Below are 17,373 nucleotides of genomic sequence, written 5' to 3'. Positions count from 1 at the left end.
AATATAAATTGATTAGATTTTAGTGCATTTGGCAAGCAAGTAAATACATGAATAGATTGTTCCTTCTAGAACATTCTAATAAGTCAACCAATCCGTAATAAGCCCAGACCTTGGTGACCAATGGAAATTACAAGTAGATTTTATGTAAATTAACCTGGGGATAAAATGCAGTGTTTTAGTTAGTAGTAGAAAGAAAAAGGGTCTGCGGTTAGATTTGAAAAGAACTTGGAGAGTTGTCACGTCTTCTTGACGTGGCGGCCATGTTGGCTGATGCGCTGTAAAATTGTATTTCGTGTACATTAGCAGGCTTTGTGTTAAAAGAAATATTCGACATAAATAAATCGCGATGAAATCAGAAATGAACTTTGGTTGTTACTGTGTGTTATCAACGATTCTAACACGGCACTTGACTTGTTTTCTATAGACAAAGAAGGAAATCAAGCGTGGGTTATTCTGCAATAACTTATGGGCGGAGCTTATACACTGAAAGCACGCGCTGAGCTAAACAAAACATGCCGATACATTTTCCACCAGCGTAATAATCCGGTATTTTATGAATGAAAGTCACGTGACAAACTACTACGCTATGAACAGAATGCGTAAAATTGACCCAATTTCCCACGGTGTTAGTCTGCTGCTTCGATACTAAAATGGCTGAAGTTCGAATCGGAGTTGTTTTCTTGTAGATTTAACACTCTTGCGTTAGTGAAAACATGTTAGTTTACGCAAGTTGCTGTTGTTCTTAGTTAACCAAACGTGAGAAATGAAATGTTTTTTTTCCATCCAGTTTGGCTGTTATTGAGGGCGGAGATCTGATCGACAGAACAGCCGAAAGCTATTTTTATGGGCGGAGCTTCACATAAAATAGTATGCAAGAAAAATAAGATACATTCTATAAATCTTTAGTAAAAATCTTGTTAGAATCGAAATAATTCGTGTACGTTATAGTTTGTTGTCGAATAACCCACGGCCGGAAGTTTAGATGCGTGGTTTCAAATCACTCGTGCTTCGCACTCGTGATTTAATCCCTACGCATCTAAACTTCTGGCCGTGGGTTATTCGACAACAAACTATAACGTACACGAATTATTTCTTAAACAATGTGTAATTACGTGACAATTGGTATGTTCTGCAGATCCTAGTGCGAATACTCATGCAGCCATCCCTGTTTCCACCCTTCACCAGTGGAAGATCAGGTTTGCATTCTTTGTAGGAAACATTCGTAACCGATTATTTTTTTAAGGTAAAAGCATTTCGCATATTTTCTGACACCAAAGGCTGGTCACACAGATCAGCAGTTGTTTCATTTAGACCTAGCAGAGTTTAGTTTAATCACCCTGTTATTTTGATTAATTTTGTTTTTACAAAATGTGACTGCTCATTAAATACATAGTTACATTAAAATTCATTCTTTTGGAAATAATCAGCCCATTTTAAAACATAATGAAACCCCTGAAGTTGCACAATGGCTATGGTGTTAACCTTTAAACCTTTAGTTACATGGTTTTCCTCATGTACAGTCAATCTTGTATTTAGAGACCAATAAAGGGAGTAACCAAAAGTGGTCTCTTAATAAAATTGTCTTTAAATAAAAAAAGGCCATTTGTGATTTCTTTGATTTTAATTCCAGATATCGGATTATCTCCTTTTGACACAGCGATTTCTGCTTTTGTAATCAAATGAATCTAAATATAAATAAAATGAATAAAACAAATTTTTACTTGAAATAAGTTGTAGTTGTTCTCTCTAATTCTAAATACAATGTAAATGGTTTGCACGGAGAATGGGTTTTTCTGACTCCAAACTCATTCGCGATTAAATTTACGTGCACTTTTACTCTTTGACACTTCCAATACCCGAATTTTCTCATTTAACGTTATTACTTTCCGTTTTAACATCTTAATTTCTGCATGTAAGCTTATTTATATCTGACTCGATTATGGTACATAGGGAAATAAATAAAACACCTTGATTGAAAACTAAATAAACACACCTGATTGGAAAATTTGCTAACACAAACTAATTAGCATAATAACAATTACATTTTTTAATGAACAGATTTTGCTACATGTTACCGATTATTTGTTTATTGTTTACACCTCTCGAGAACACTGTGAAAATGTTTGTCGCGTCGGTGCATTGTTTCTGCAATAAAATCGGCGATTAAATTTGTCACTTAATGTCCCAGATAGTAAACTCTTTAACCCGTAGACTGTTGGCAATATCTCACTGTATAATTCGACACCAAAAATTGATACGCAGTCAGCATTAACACCGGTCAGAACCGGTCATCGGGACAAAGGAAAATGGCAGGTGTGAAATCAAAACAAAGGTTAATCATTCACATTATCGGCTTAGATAAACAATCAACACTGATTTGTCCCTGAACGATCAACAGATTTACCACTTTTACCTTAAAGCAGTCGCTTAATTCAAGACAAGGGCATCAAAATACAATAAAATTAGCGGTCGCTGGTCGCGTAAGACAAAAGTCGCTTAATACAATATGAAAATATAGTTAAAACGCTCAGGCGGGATTTAAAGTGGTCGCATAAGACAAAAGTCGCTTAATTCAAGTGGACGCAAGCACAAGATTGACTGTAGTTGCATTCAGGATATTCTCCAAAAGACAGCAAATACTGGTTCTTCCTAGTAAATGTCTATACATAAGATAGTAGTCTCTAATTAATAGGCTAAATCAATATGTTTAAACTGGAGTTAGCATGCAACACAAATGAAAATATTATAATACCTGTATTCAGCAAACAACATTTAGAAATTAATCAAGGCAATATCATGTTGACCTCTGTCAAGGAATATTTTGTTATAAAACTCAATTATAAGTGACTGCAGGCCTTTGTCTTCCGTTGAAATGACCTTTTCCTGTAGCAAAATTTGTCTTTTTTCCCCAATTAATAGAAAAATTCCAAATAATCCGAGTAAAAATTACATGCAAATACCCATTCAACTTAAATAATCATATTTAATTTAATTACTTTCATAGGCCCAAACTAAATATCAGACACCTTGGACATCCAGCATGTGTCTAATTTTGCAGACTGGTAATATACAATAAATATTATTGGCGTCTTTGGGGATATAACAGTGTTTTTTGTCATTAAAAAGTGAGTTCAGTATTCAGTCCCATTCCCAATGGAAAAAAGTATATATTTTCCCCAAATGGGACCTAAAATTTCTAATTGAAGGTTTCCCAAATTTCTAGATTTTAACATTTTGTTCATCTCCCATTCAGCTATATAAGTTCAACCTTAGTAAAATAATACTGAAACACTTACATTCTCAATTTGAAGCATTTTTTAGCAAAACAGCAACAATACAAATTTCCCAATTTTAGTCAAAATGTTGCGAATTTTCCCAAATCAAAGGAACCAAAATGGTGAGAAAAATAACGTGTAAATAATGTAGCCCCTTTTAATGGTAATGTCCATATTGGCCACAGAGTAAATCCCTGTTTTCAGTATGCAATATTTGTTGTACGCGGCAACTGTCTATGATTTTTATATATCAAATATATTGATACATGACAAAAGAACAAGCATTCGAGAATTTTTGATTATACGAATTTAAATTTTGTAAGTATATAATTTACATTGATGCTAATTATGAAAACAGATGTGACTACTGGATTAATTTGAAAATGGCTGCTTTGTTTTGTAGAAACTGATACTGACCTCCGTATAAAGGCCATGGTTCTGGAAATATTGATAAAGATGACACCTACGGTAAGTCCCCAGTGAATTGTGTGATATTAACTTGCTGGGTTACAATTGATGTAACAATTTATGAAAATATTTTACAAATTTGATGCAAGCTTTCCCACCTTAATACTACTTGTTAACCATTTGGCAATGACTATTATGAGAAAAATGCTGTTTAAATATGTTCAAGTGTGTCTGAGTTAACTGACCTCAGTAGAGCTGCAACGATTCGATCTGATGCATCGAAAATCGGTTCGAAATGCGTCGATTCGATTACGATACCAAACCAACCAAATTCGATTTGATTCTTTAACATATAGACATATATATATACATAGATACGTAAAGCTGGCTGTATTCTGACTTTTTGATACGGAAAGGTGTAGGTTTTATCTTTACCTGTAAATACGACGCGCGCGATTGGCTGCTTATTTCTTTAGTCATCCAATCAACAAGCGCGTTACGGTCTACTTTCCGAAAAAGCGTCAAAATGGCTGAACAAGTTGTGGCCGACAAATTGAAATTATCAGATGGGCCTAAGAAGCTAAAATAAAAAAGTGGCAGTATTTTGGGTTTCTGGATGGTAGCCCTCCCGATAAAGCAAAGTGTAAACTGTGCTTCATGGATGCAAACATAACGTTGATTTAGCAAGACTAAGAGGTAGCACAAGTGCAACTTCTCAAGTCGCCAGCCAGAAAAGTAGTTCTGTTTCTGTTGGGAATTTGTTAAGTTTATTAGAGAATGTATTTGTCCTACAGGTAACAGGTGATGCTGTCACGGCACAATGGTAGACATGCTTGTAGCGGTTTTGGATATAAGTATAATAGTGATAGTACTATCACTCTACTGATTCCAGATGTTCTTATGATTATTTATTTAATTTTATATTATTGTGTATTCAACGCAATCTTCTAGTCATAAGTTTTTTTTAATTAAAATTGAGTCCTAATTTGCTATTCTTTTTTATGTGTTTTATTAAAATATTGACATAGTTTGAAAGACAATTTGCAGTTTCTTGCAAAATATTTCTTACAAATGTTAATTTAACACACTTTCAACAGTTTTTAAAACACTGTTGAACCAACCAAACTATATCAAACAAACACACAATTTATTTGACAAATGCCCAAGATATCTAGGTATGCTACACTTTTGAACAGAAATGTATATTTTGAGGCAGAAGAGTGAATATATAATAAAACTAGGTTTGAAGATGAATCGAATCGAGAAAATCGGTATCAAATGTCTGAAATCGAAATTGAATCAAATCGAGCTGTTGGTGAATCGTTGCAGCTCTAGACCTCAGTGATACAACTAAAACACTGTTGAAATCGGGAGAAATCCAAAGAAGCGAACAAAAACCATGTAGATTGACGGAGCTTGCCCAGACCATGCGTGATAAGATTAACTGACCACTGTTACGACAGTTATACAACTAAAGAACTGTAGGATATGGTCACGACGAAGTGTGATTAGATTAATGACCACTGTTATACAACTAAAAAACTGTGAGATATGGTTCAGGCAAAGTGTAATAAGATTAATGACCACTGTAATACATCTAAAATCTATTAGGTACGGTCCATACAAAGTGATTACCAATGTAATACAACTAAAATACTTTTAAATATTGTCTAGACAAAGTGATATTAGATGACCACTGTTATAAAACTAAGAAACTGTTAAATATGGCAAAATTCCAAACAAATTTTCTTAAAAATTGAGCACATACCGACTCTTTCAATTTCTGTTTAGACGGTTGGAGACCAGGTGACAATGTGCATAATGGATCAGGAGGACGTGTTGAGTTACATGTTCACCCTGCTCGCCCATCAGAAGACCTTCATTAACGCCTGCCAACTTATTGAGGATATGCTGCAGTCTAAGAAGATACTCCTCGATCTGAACAAAATCAGTGAGTGTGCATTAGTGGCTTATTTTCTAAGAAATTGTGACACTTAACCTTCTTGTAAAATAAATGTAAAAAAAAGCATGTTACAACTAAAATACTTTTAAAATATTACTGCAACCGCTTTACAAATATTAATGCAACAGACCGGCCCCTCCCTCTCTACTACCAACACTCATCATAAACAACCAGGAACTACAATCTGGAAGATAGGCATATATTATGATTAATAATAAACACTCATTTACACAAAACACACAAAAGTAAACAGTTTTGGGGCTGAGATAGTTGTTTGGATGTTCAATAACTGGGGCAATGTTAGGAAGATTGTTTCCAAGAATCACTGTAAGTAATGTTCAAACACAGGCATCTTTCCTGGTACACCGGCATAGAACAAGATGTAAAAGCTTTGAATTTAGATTGCTTTAATTAACCCATTTATGCCTAGTGGACTGTCCCATACTTCTAAATTGGATCAATTTATTTCCAAAATTAGGGATGTCTAGTATATTTATTTCTATATTTAGAATATTTCTTACAGAATTTCTTAAAGCAAACAGCGCAGACCCTGATGACCCGCCAACATTGACATAATTATAATGTAGTGTTTTCTCCAGGCCTAATCAGCGTGGCGCCCCGCCATGCCCCTTTTCGGAGCGCCACACTGCCCTTTTCAAAGCCAATTAGCGTCACGTGCCCTTTTATCTAGATCCATATGTATCAAGTCTTATCTGCTTTTGCAATCGTGTGTTATCTCAGTGTCCCCAAGATGCGCATATTAATGTATGACTGCGTATGACGCAATAAAAGAGGTCCTATTACCCAAAAAGTGCTGAAAAAATCAATAATTATCCTGTAGCAGTTAATTGCTCGAGTTGGTATTGGCTCCAAAAACGACATTTTAACTCCGCCAGGCATTTTTGTGATGCATACATCATTTTGATTAGCTAAGCGGCATTTTCAATGGAAGCCAATCAGAAAAGGGAGTTTGTTCTTAAGAAAACGGCGTGGGTTTTGTGTCGACAAATTAATGATAGTCAGGTTTCTAAATGACAAACAACGACGACCAAAACATCTGGCGCGGACTATTTATCTGAAATAAACCAGCAATAGTTGTTATTCAGTCCTCGCTTATGACAGTTTTTTTTTGGCTCACTTACATGAGGTACAAATACAATTTACCTAAATCAATGAAGTTTAGTATTGTTATTCAAACTAAAATGATCCGAAATCTTTTGTTCATATAAGAATATTCGTAAGACACGAGGGCCGTAACAGTAAAGATTGCTATTACTTAGAGATTTGCAGAGTTTCGAATACTGTCTATTACAAGTCAAATCCTCACAGATTTAAAAAAACTTTTATTTACATGTATAGCATTTTTTTGTTGTTATTTAATGACAACCTGGTCCATGAGTGGCAAACCTACACATGTACCGCTGTTCGTTTGACTCTCATTGTCACGAGGAACACGCGGATATTTCAGGCTGTTTGAAACTTTCTATGTTCAATGTATCATTAATTAATGAAAACAGGCAAGATATATAGTTAAAAAGTGGCATTTATTAAAGGCACTACGAAACACATGTCAATTAGTTAATTCAGGGACGTATACAAACACATGTGTTTGTATATGTCTCTGCTTCATTTAACCTTTTCATTCGAAAAAGACGAGAACGTTCAATATGAATGTGACCTCATTGCGCAAATCTGATGCACGCTAGTCATAAACATCTGGAAAGTTTAATTTCATTTTAGAGCTGTCATGATCAGTTACATTTTCGTGTTATGCATTCGATTTGAATGTTTTCCAAAAAATATAATAATAAATGCACATGTCAACACAATAGCTGTGTATTTTAAGAATACAGTTCGCGTGAATTTTTCACGAAAATAACATTTAAAATGTTTAAATCCAAGTTTTAAGCTGCAATTAAAAGTTCCAACAAGTTGAAAACACCCAATGTGCCCTTTGTAAGAGAATTGCCATGCGAAATGCCTTTAAGCTCACCTGAGCACAACGTGCTCATGGTGAGCTTTTGTGATCGCCTTTTGTCCGTCGTGCGACGTCAACATTTGCCTTGTTCACTCTCTAGAGGTCACATTTATTGTCCAATCTTCATGAAATTTGGTCAGAAGATTGGTTTCAATGATATCTTGGATGAGTTCGAAAATGGTGACGTTTGCTTTAAAAACATGGCTGCCAAGGGGCGGGGCATTTTTCCTTATATGGCTATATATGGCTATAGCAAAATCTTGTTAACACTCTAGAGGCCACATTTATTGTCCGATCCTCATAAAACTTGGTCAGAAGATTCATCCCAATAATATCTTGGACGAGTTCAAAAATGACGTCGGTTGGTTGAAAAACATGGCCGCCAGGGGGCGGGGCATTTTTCCTTATATGGCTATTGTAAAACCTTATTAACACTCTAGAGGCCACATTTATTTTCCGATCTTCATGAAACTTGCTCAGAAGATTTGTCCCACTGATATCTTGGATAAGTTCAGAAATGGTAACCTTTGCTTGAAAAACATGGCTGCCAAGGGGCGGGGCATTTTTCCTTATATGGCTATATATGACTATAGTAAAATCTTGTTAATACTCTAGAGGCCACATTTATTGTCCAATCTTAATGAAACTTTGTCAGAAGATTCATCCCAAAAATATCTTGGACGAGTTCGAAAATGATGCCGGTTGGTTGAAAAACATGGCCCCCAGGGGGGCTGGGCATTTTTCCGTATATGGCTATAGTAAAACCTTTTTAACACTCTAGAGACCACATTTATTGTCCAATCTTGATGAAATTTGGTCAGAAGATTTGTCTTAATGATATCGTGGCTGAGTTCGAAAATGGTTACGTTTGCTTGAAAAACATGGCCGCCAAGGGGCGGGGCATTTTTCCTTATATGGCTATATAAGGCTATGGTAAAATCTTGTTAACACTTTAGAGGCCACATTTATAGTCCGATCTTCATGAAACTCGGTCAGACGATTCATCCCAATAATATCTTGGAAGAATCCAAAAATGATGCCGGTTGGTTGAAAAACATGGCCACCACAGGGGCGGGGCTATTTTCCTTATATGGCTATAGTAAAACCTTGTTAACACTCTGGAGGTCACATTTATTTTCCGATCATCATGAGACTTGGTCAGAAGATTTGTCCCAATGATATCATGTATGAGTATGAAAATGGTTTTGGTTCCTTTAAAAACATGGCAACCAGGGGTGGGGCATTTTTACTTATATGGCTATATATGGCTATAGTAAAACCTTGTTAACACTCTAGAGGCCACATTTATTTTCTGATCTTCGTAAAACTTGGTCAGAAGATTTATTCCAATAATATCTTGTTATCTCAGGTGAGCGACTTTGGGCCTTCCAGGCCCTCTTGTTTAAGTCATGCGCCATGCCCCTCTGCCCTTCTAGATTAAACACTATTATGCATTTGTGTTTTACAGGAAACATATAGAATTATTGTAAGTTATGTTAAAAAAATGACATTTGTTCTTGCATGTAGATTTTAAACAACATTTTATAGCTTTAAAATTGTATTTGCTGTCATAAAACATGTACTGAATATTATGCATTTGTGTTACACAGAAAATATTCAGACCCTAATACAGTGTCTGCAAGATGAACAGTTGGCAAACTTCTGTAGAATATTGGCTGTGGCCATCTCAGATCTTGATATATACGACAACAAATCATCATGTAAGTTACGATGGTCAAGTAATATTTTATATCTTTTTTTTTTGGTTTAAGTGTTAAGTTCTTTTAGAAATATTGTTTCCTATCCGAAGGAGGAATGAATGCTTGTTATTTGTAGACTGTTGACGTATCAGTGATTTCTGTTATGCTTTTAAATTTGCTGCCAGTGGGTTTTATGGTATAAATATAAGCATGATAAAGCAGGAAATTAGAAAAAAATAAATTTGAATATTATAACAAATATAACAAACTCCCAATTGTTAGAAAAATATCAGTTAAATACATTGTCAAAACGACAAAGTTTATGGCATTTATAACTACTAGACGCTATAGTAAGTTAACAGTATGTTGCGCTCACAAAGTATAATTGTACTATTTATTCCATAAAAAAAACATTTTAAAAAAATCAGGTTTATCTTTTCCAAAAAATGTAACCAATTAACTGAACATTTCAGTAGGTTAACTACTTGCATCATTAGAAAAATTTCAAAACCTTTTGCCTTTGAGAATCAGGCTTATTGCAATGGTAATTTGTTACAAAAAAAATCAAGGCATATGTATATAAAATCATTTGAATTTACCAATGTCATGTTAATTAGTTTCAAAGCATTATTTCTCTATTTGTATGTAGTAATAAACATGCTTTCCAATACATCCATATTATTTTTGTATCGTAAATGTCTGGCCAGAAACCTAAATTGGTCTAGGATTCATTTTGGTCTAAATGGTACTTTTATTAAGCATTTTGTGCTAATGCTTTAAGGTTTTTTTATTTCAGTATTTGCTCAAAACAAACAAAAAAGAAGTAAAGGTTTTATAAACGTTCGTGATATTAATCAAGGTAAGTTGTTTTCTGAAACTTTAAGCGTTGAAGTAACATTATTTTTTTGTTTGTATTTGTTCTTTAAATGTTTCATTTAACTGTTTTGTATGTTTTGTACTTAGATAAATCAAGTGCATTCAGGGGGTTTTCTACTATGATGAAAGGCCGTAAAACGGACCTGTTCCCAAACCAAATTGTAAAAACATTCCCAATTAAAAAAAAATGTTTATTTATTATGCCCCCCTTCGAAGAAGAGGGGGTATATTGTTTTGCACATGTCAGTCGGTCGGTCGGTTGGTCGGTCGGTCGGTCGGTCCATCCACCAGATTGTTTCCGGATGATAACTCAAGAACGCTTTGGATAGGATCATGAAACTTCATAGGTAAATTGATCATGACCGGCAGATGACCCCTATTGGTTTTCAGGTCACTAGGTCAAAGGTCAAGGTCTCAGTGACTGGAAATAGTAAAATGGTTTCCGGATGATAGCTCAAGAATGCTTAGGCCTAGGATCATGAAACTTCATAGGTACATTAATCATAACTGGCAGATGACCCCTATTGATTTTCAGGTCACTAGGTCAAAGGTCAAGGTCACAGTGACTCAAAATAGTAAAATGGTTTTCGGATGATAACTCAAGAATGCTTATGCCTAGGATCATGAAACTTAATAGGAACATTGATCATGACTGGCAGATGACCCCTATTAATTTTCAGGTCACTAGGTCAAAGGTCAAGGTCAAAGTGACTCAAAACAGTTAAATGTCCTGATGATAACTCGAGAATAATTAGGTCTAGGATCATGAAACTTCATAGGTACATTGATCATGACTGGCAGATGACCCCTAATGATTTTCAGGTCACTAGGTCAAAGGTTAAGGTCACAGTGACAAGAAACGTATTCACACAATGGCTGCCACTACAACTGACAGCCCATATGGGGGCATGCATGTTTTACAAACAGCCATTGTTTGTTATTAGAAAGAAGTGTCTTTAGATTACTATATCTGAATTTTTATTTTATAAACATCTCACACTGAATAAAACTATAATTTATATGATTTTTTTCCGGGAAAAAAACCTGCTGTGTCAATATTTGTTGATAAAAAATTCCAGATTTTGTTCATTTTGACGATAAAAAATCAAAAAAAATCTCAAATTTGCCATTTTATCAATTTAAAAATCCCAATTTTACTAGACTCCATTTCCCAAAATGGCTAGAAAAAGCCCTGGCATTATAACTGTTTCGCTACTGCTGGTATATACTCATTATATTGTTCAGAAATCCACATATATATATTGCATTTATTACTTTATTTCTTCAGATGATCTTCTTTTAAAGGCTTTACACATTATTGCCATGTAAAAAATTGGTTGATATATAGAATAAAAGGAGAAAAGCTCGACATTCTGTATGACAACTGCTGTCTGTCGCCATCCGTCTGTCTCTCATGATTATTACAATATGTTTAATTTTACATTCTGCAGCGTCTCAAGCTTGAGCATAGAATGTCCTAACAAGCCTGTCTCTGTTTGTAGAATTGCTTCTAAGTATACCAGAACTTCTTCCAAGACTTGTGAACCTGGCTGTGTCCAAACAATGTAAGTCATTCAAATATGCAATCAATCTCAGTAATGAAAGATATATTTTTGTATGTTTAAAGTTTGAACACTTGTCAGATTTTTTAAGGCCAAACAGAAAATGTAACATCAATTAAAATCTCAAAGCCATTAAAATTCAGACATTTATTGTGACCAGATCTGATTGTTTATTTCTGGTTTTGAAGATGGTAACTAAAATACCAATTCTTGTTGAAATAGTGACTTGCTTCAATTTGACGAGAGAACCTGCCTTTCTGGTAAAACTGGGCTTAATGCATGTGTGTGATGTGTCATCCCAGATTAGCCTGTACAGTAAGCACAGGCTTCTCTGGGATGATTCTTTCTGTCTTAACTGAATTTTTGCTAAAAATAGACTTACTTAAAAAAAAAATAGCATACAAGGGAAATGATTTGTCCCAGACTGTGTGGCCTGCACAGGCTAATCACAGTGCCTCAGATAAACTTTGTATCTGCGTATTTCACCCAATTTAAATGTGACCCAGATAAACTTTGTATCTGCGTATTTCACCCAATTTAAATGTTTAGAAACACAAAGAAAAAGAATGTGATGCATATTGAATGCTCAACCGTTTTGACTTTGACTCATATCCTTTAAATTTGATGTGTACAATACAAGAGACTGGATCTCAAATGCTTTCTCTTTTTTATGCCCCCCTTCGAAGAAGAGGGGGTATATTGCTTTGCTCATGTCGGTCTGTCGGTCGGTCCGTCCACCAGGTGGTTGTCAGACGATAACTCAAGAACGCTTGGGCCTAGGATCTTGAAACTTCATAGGTACATTGATCATGACTCGCAGATGACCCCTATTGATTTTGAGGTCACTAGGTCAAAGGTCAAGGTCACGGTGACCCGAAATAGTAAAATGGTTTCCGGATGATAACTCAAGAACGCAAACGCCTAGGATCATGAAACTTCATGGGTAGATTGATCATGACTCGCAGATGACCCCTATTGATTTTGAGGTCACTAGGTCAAAGGTCAAGGTCACGGTGACCAGAAATAGTAAAATGGTTTCCGGATGATAACTCAAGAACGCATACGCCTAGGATCATGAAACTTCATGGGTAGATTGATCATGACTCTCAGATGACCCCTATTGATTTTGAGGTCACTAGGTCAAAGGTCAAGGTCACAGTGACCCGAAATAGTAAAATGGTTTTTGGATGATAACTCAAGAACGCATACGCCTAGGATCATGAAACTTCATAGGTAGATTGATCATGACTTGCAGATGACCCCTATTGATTGTGAGGTCACAAGGTCAAAGGTCAAGGTCACGGTGACCTGAAATAGTAAAATGATTTTCGGATGATAACTCAAGAACGCTTTTGCCTAGGATCATGACACTTCATAGGTACTTTGATCGTGACTCGCAGATGACCCCTATTGATTTTCAGGTCACTAGGTCAAAGGTCAAGGTCACAGTGACAAATATCGTATTAACACAATGGCTGCCACTACAATGGACAGCCCATATGGGGGGCATGCATGTTTTACAAACAGCCCTTGTTGATATATTGTCTTTGGAAAATATGCTCTAACGGGGTGATGCTTTTATTCAGTCAAAATTCGATAGCAAGTACCTGGATGAGAAAACAATCGAAGTTATTCAAACGCTCTGCTGACTAGAATAAATAAAGCGTCTTATTACATTTTTTACCACGGCCTACATGCATTTTAGTCTGACTTAACTCTTAACCACTCAGAAAAGCACTTAGATGCATTTGAACTCCTTTAGAAAATCAAATTAAAATTTAAGTCCTATCTTAATATATTCAAGATTGAAAGGCTTCATTTCCAACCCTAAGACATTGATGAGCAGCAAACAGCATAAAACCTGAACTAACTGCGATATACACGCAGGCTGTTCTGGTTTTATGCTGTTTGCACATAGCCATTTTCTCTTTGCCTCTGAGTGGGAAAGGGTTCATTGGAATTCATTGTTCGGTATGCACTTTTTATAACATATTTCACCCTATTTAAGGAATAAAATCATGTTATTTTTCAAATACAATGGGTTAATAAAACCCTTTTCCCCAAAAATTATCTGGGGCACTGTAATATGGGAAGACACTTGCATTAAGCATATTTTTCCAATAGCGCTGCTCATATGTCCATACTTTAAGCTTCTATGGGTTTTTTCTGTTAAAGGAAATATATTCTTAGTAAAACTCCAGTTTAGGCAGAAAGTGTCGTCCCAGATTTGCCTGTGCCTTAAGTAAGGCCAGTTTGCCCAGAACGCGGCTTACATTTTATATTATGTTTCAGACACGCCCCGATACCCAGGCATGCAGAGTGAGCTGGACTGCTGGATGGAGTGGATAGAGAACCAGATGGCAGAGGAGCAGTGTGACAACCCTGTGGAGGACGAGATGGACATGTTTGTTGGAGGTAAGACGAGATGGGCATGTTTGTGGGCGGTAAGATGAGATGGGCATGTTTGTGGGTGTTATGTGGGGAAATGATATTCAGTAGAATACAATATATGAATGGTCGCCATGGTGTAGTAGATAAGGTGTTTGTCTAGCAGCCAGGTCATGGGTCCAATCCCATCTAAGGGAGTGTTCTTTCAACCTCCCCCAAAGACAAAAAGTACTGATTTCACCTAAGAAACAGACTGGAGCGTTAAAATATTATAAGTCTTAGGCTTTCAATGCAATCAAGGTAAAATAAATAGGTTTACTTTAAAATTAGTTGTTGTTTATGGTAAGGATAAAAAATGTTATACAAATTTTTGCAACTGTTTTGAACAGCAAGGTTTGTCCCCACACGTCCTGTCTAGCATTTTCATCCATTTTTATGAGAAATTTCTCAACAATAGGCTTTTACTATAAAAATGAAGTTTTTTAGATACAAGGTTTGGTAGGGTATTTTCTCCCTTGCAGTGTTTCCTGAATCACAGAGATAAGAAAATCAGTCAAACAGGCTTAGATTTATAAAGAATTGAACATGGATGCCAAATTTTGTTGTTAACAAACAATTTTTATTAAGGGCATTTTTTTCTTGGACACTATGTGTTGTTCAAATTTAAGGGACTGTTGTTATTAGCAACTGCTTATTACTGTACCTTCTGGTGTTAAATGAACTATAAAAATGCATTTTTATTATGTCCCCCACTATAATAGTGGGGGACATTGTTTTTGCCCTGTCTGTCTGTTGGTCCGTTGGTCTGTCTGTCTGTTTGCGCCAACTTTAACATTTTGCAATAACTTTGGCTATATTGAAGATAGCAACTTCATATTTGGCATGCATGTGTATCTCATGAAGCTGCACATTTTGAGTGGTGAAAGGTCAAGCTCAAGGTCATCCTTCAAGGTCAGAGGTCAAATATATGTGGCCCAAATTGCTTATTTTATAAATACTTTTGCAATATTGAAGATAGCAACTTGACATTTGGCATGCATGTGCATCTCATGGAGCTGCACATTTTGAGTGGTGAAAGGTCAAGGTCATCCTTCAAGGTCAGAGGTCAAATATATGTGGCCCAAATCGCTTATTTTATGAATACATTTGCAATATTGAAGAAAGCAACTTGATATTTGGCATGCATGTGTATCTCATGGAGCAGCACATTTTGATTGGTGAAAGGTCAAGGTCATCCTTCACAAGGTCAAGGTCATCCTTCAAGGTCAAACATCATATAGGGGGACATAGTGTTTCACAAACACATCTTGTTTTTGGTTAAAATCTGCTGAGGTTAGGCTTCAATCATTAATGTTTCTAAATTATCTTAGTTACCTGGAAATATTGATTTTGTGTTATACTTCTTTTGCAAGTCTTGAAGATGATCACAGTATTTTATCAGACTTAGGATTGACAGTTTTCAGTTTTTTTTTAAAATGCAATGATCAAAATTAGCCCATCCCCACAAACCCTGCATTGTACATTTTGAAGTGGGTTAGCAAAGATTCTTGTTTTCACATAGTCTTTTTAGCTCACCTGTCACGAAGTGAGATGGTGTGCTTATGTGACCGTGTGATGTCTGGCGTCCGTTGTGTGTGTGTGCGTGCGTGCGTCCATCAACAATTTGTTTGTGTAGACAGTAGAGGTCACAGTTTTCATCCAATCTTTATGAAATTTGGTCAGAATGTTTATCTTGATGAAATCTGGGTTGGGATTGTATTTGGGTCATCTGGGGTTTAAAACTAGGTCACTAGGTCAAAAACTAGGTCACATAATAGGTCAAATAATAGAAAAACCTTGTGTAGACAATAGAGGTCGCAGTTTTCATCCAATCTTTATGAAATTTGGTCAGAATGTTTATCTTGATGAAATCTGGGTTGGAATTGTATTTGGGTCATCTGGGGTCAAAAACCAGGTCACTAGGTCAAATAATTGAAAAATCATCAACAATTAGTTTGTGTAGACAGTAGAGGTCACAGTTTTCATCCAATGTTTATGAAATTTGGTCAGAATGTGTATCTTGATGAAATCTGGGTTGGGATTTTATTTGGGTCATCTGGGGTAAAAAACTAGGTCACTAGGTCAAAAACTAGGTCAAATAATAGAAAAACCTTGTGTAAACAATAGAGGTCGCAGTTTTCATCCAATCTTTATGAAATTTGGTCAGAATGTTTTATCTTGAGGAAATCTGGCTTAGGAATGTATTTGGGTCATCTGGGGTCATAAACTAGGTCACTAGGTCAAAAACTATGTGAAATAATAGAAAAACCTTGTGTAGACAAAAGAGGTCAAACCGTCAACAATTTGTTTGTGTAGACAGAAGAGGTCACAGTTTTCATCCAATCTTTATGAAATTTGGTCAGAACGTTTTTCTTGATGAAATCTGGGTTGGGATTGTATTTGGGTCATCTGGGGTCAACAACAAGGTCACTAGGTCAAAAACTAGGTCACTAGGTGAAATAATTGAAAAACCTTGTATAGACAATAGAGGTCGCAGTTTTCATCCAATCTTTATGAAATTTGGTCAGATTGTTTATCTTGATGAAATCTGGGTTGGGATTGTATTTGGGTCATCTTGGGTCAAAAACTAGGTAACTAGGTCAAATAATAGAAAAACCTTGTGTAGACAGTAGAGGTCACAGTTTTCATCCGATCTTCATGAAATTTGGTCAGAATGTTTGTCTTGATGAAATCTGGGTTGAGATTGTATTTTGGTCATCTGGGGTCAAAAACTAGGTCACTAGGTCAAATAATAGAAAAACCTTTTGTAGACAATAGAGGTCACAGTTTTCATCCAATCTTTATCAAATTTGATCAGAATGTTTATTTGATGAAAACTGTGTTTGGATTGTATTTGGGTCACCTGGGGTCAAAAACTAGGTCAATAGGTCAAATATTAGAAAAACCTTGTGTAGACAATAGAGGTCACAGTTTTCATCCAATCTTTATGAAATTTGGTCAGAATGCTTATCTTGATGAAAACTGGGTTGGGATTGTATTTGGTAAGTCAGGTGAGCGATTCAGGGCCATCATGGCCCTCTTGTTTGTATAATTGTCTTTTTATTTTTATTAAGAATATACCAATTGGGCTTGCTTGGTTTAACTGCTGATTTCAATGAGCCTCATAATGGTAAAAACTTGACTTTATTCATATGAACACAGATTTTATTACCTAGATTAGCCT

At 35.7% G+C, this 17,373-nt stretch overlaps 1 protein-coding gene across 1 annotated transcript in view; it reads left to right on the top strand.

The window, feature by feature from the left end:
* Nucleotides 1-17,373, top strand: part of LOC127843796 (short transient receptor potential channel 4-associated protein-like) — a 42,256-nt gene that overhangs the window by 5,945 nt on the left and 18,938 nt on the right. The window contains exons 4-10 of the mRNA XM_052373595.1: nt 1,136-1,196; nt 3,679-3,743; nt 5,475-5,634; nt 9,235-9,345; nt 10,121-10,183; nt 11,703-11,765; nt 14,055-14,177. Coding sequence (XP_052229555.1) covers nt 1,136-1,196; nt 3,679-3,743; nt 5,475-5,634; nt 9,235-9,345; nt 10,121-10,183; nt 11,703-11,765; nt 14,055-14,177 — 646 coding nt within the window. The remainder of the gene's footprint in view (nt 1-1,135; nt 1,197-3,678; nt 3,744-5,474; nt 5,635-9,234; nt 9,346-10,120; nt 10,184-11,702; nt 11,766-14,054; nt 14,178-17,373) is intronic.

Source organism: Dreissena polymorpha, chromosome 9 (genome assembly GCF_020536995.1).
Source record: "Dreissena polymorpha isolate Duluth1 chromosome 9, UMN_Dpol_1.0, whole genome shotgun sequence".
Classification (NCBI taxonomy): Eukaryota; Metazoa; Mollusca; class Bivalvia; order Myida; family Dreissenidae; genus Dreissena; species Dreissena polymorpha.
The sequence above is the reverse complement of the archived record's forward strand: the minus strand, read 5'-3'. Positions and strand labels throughout refer to the sequence as shown.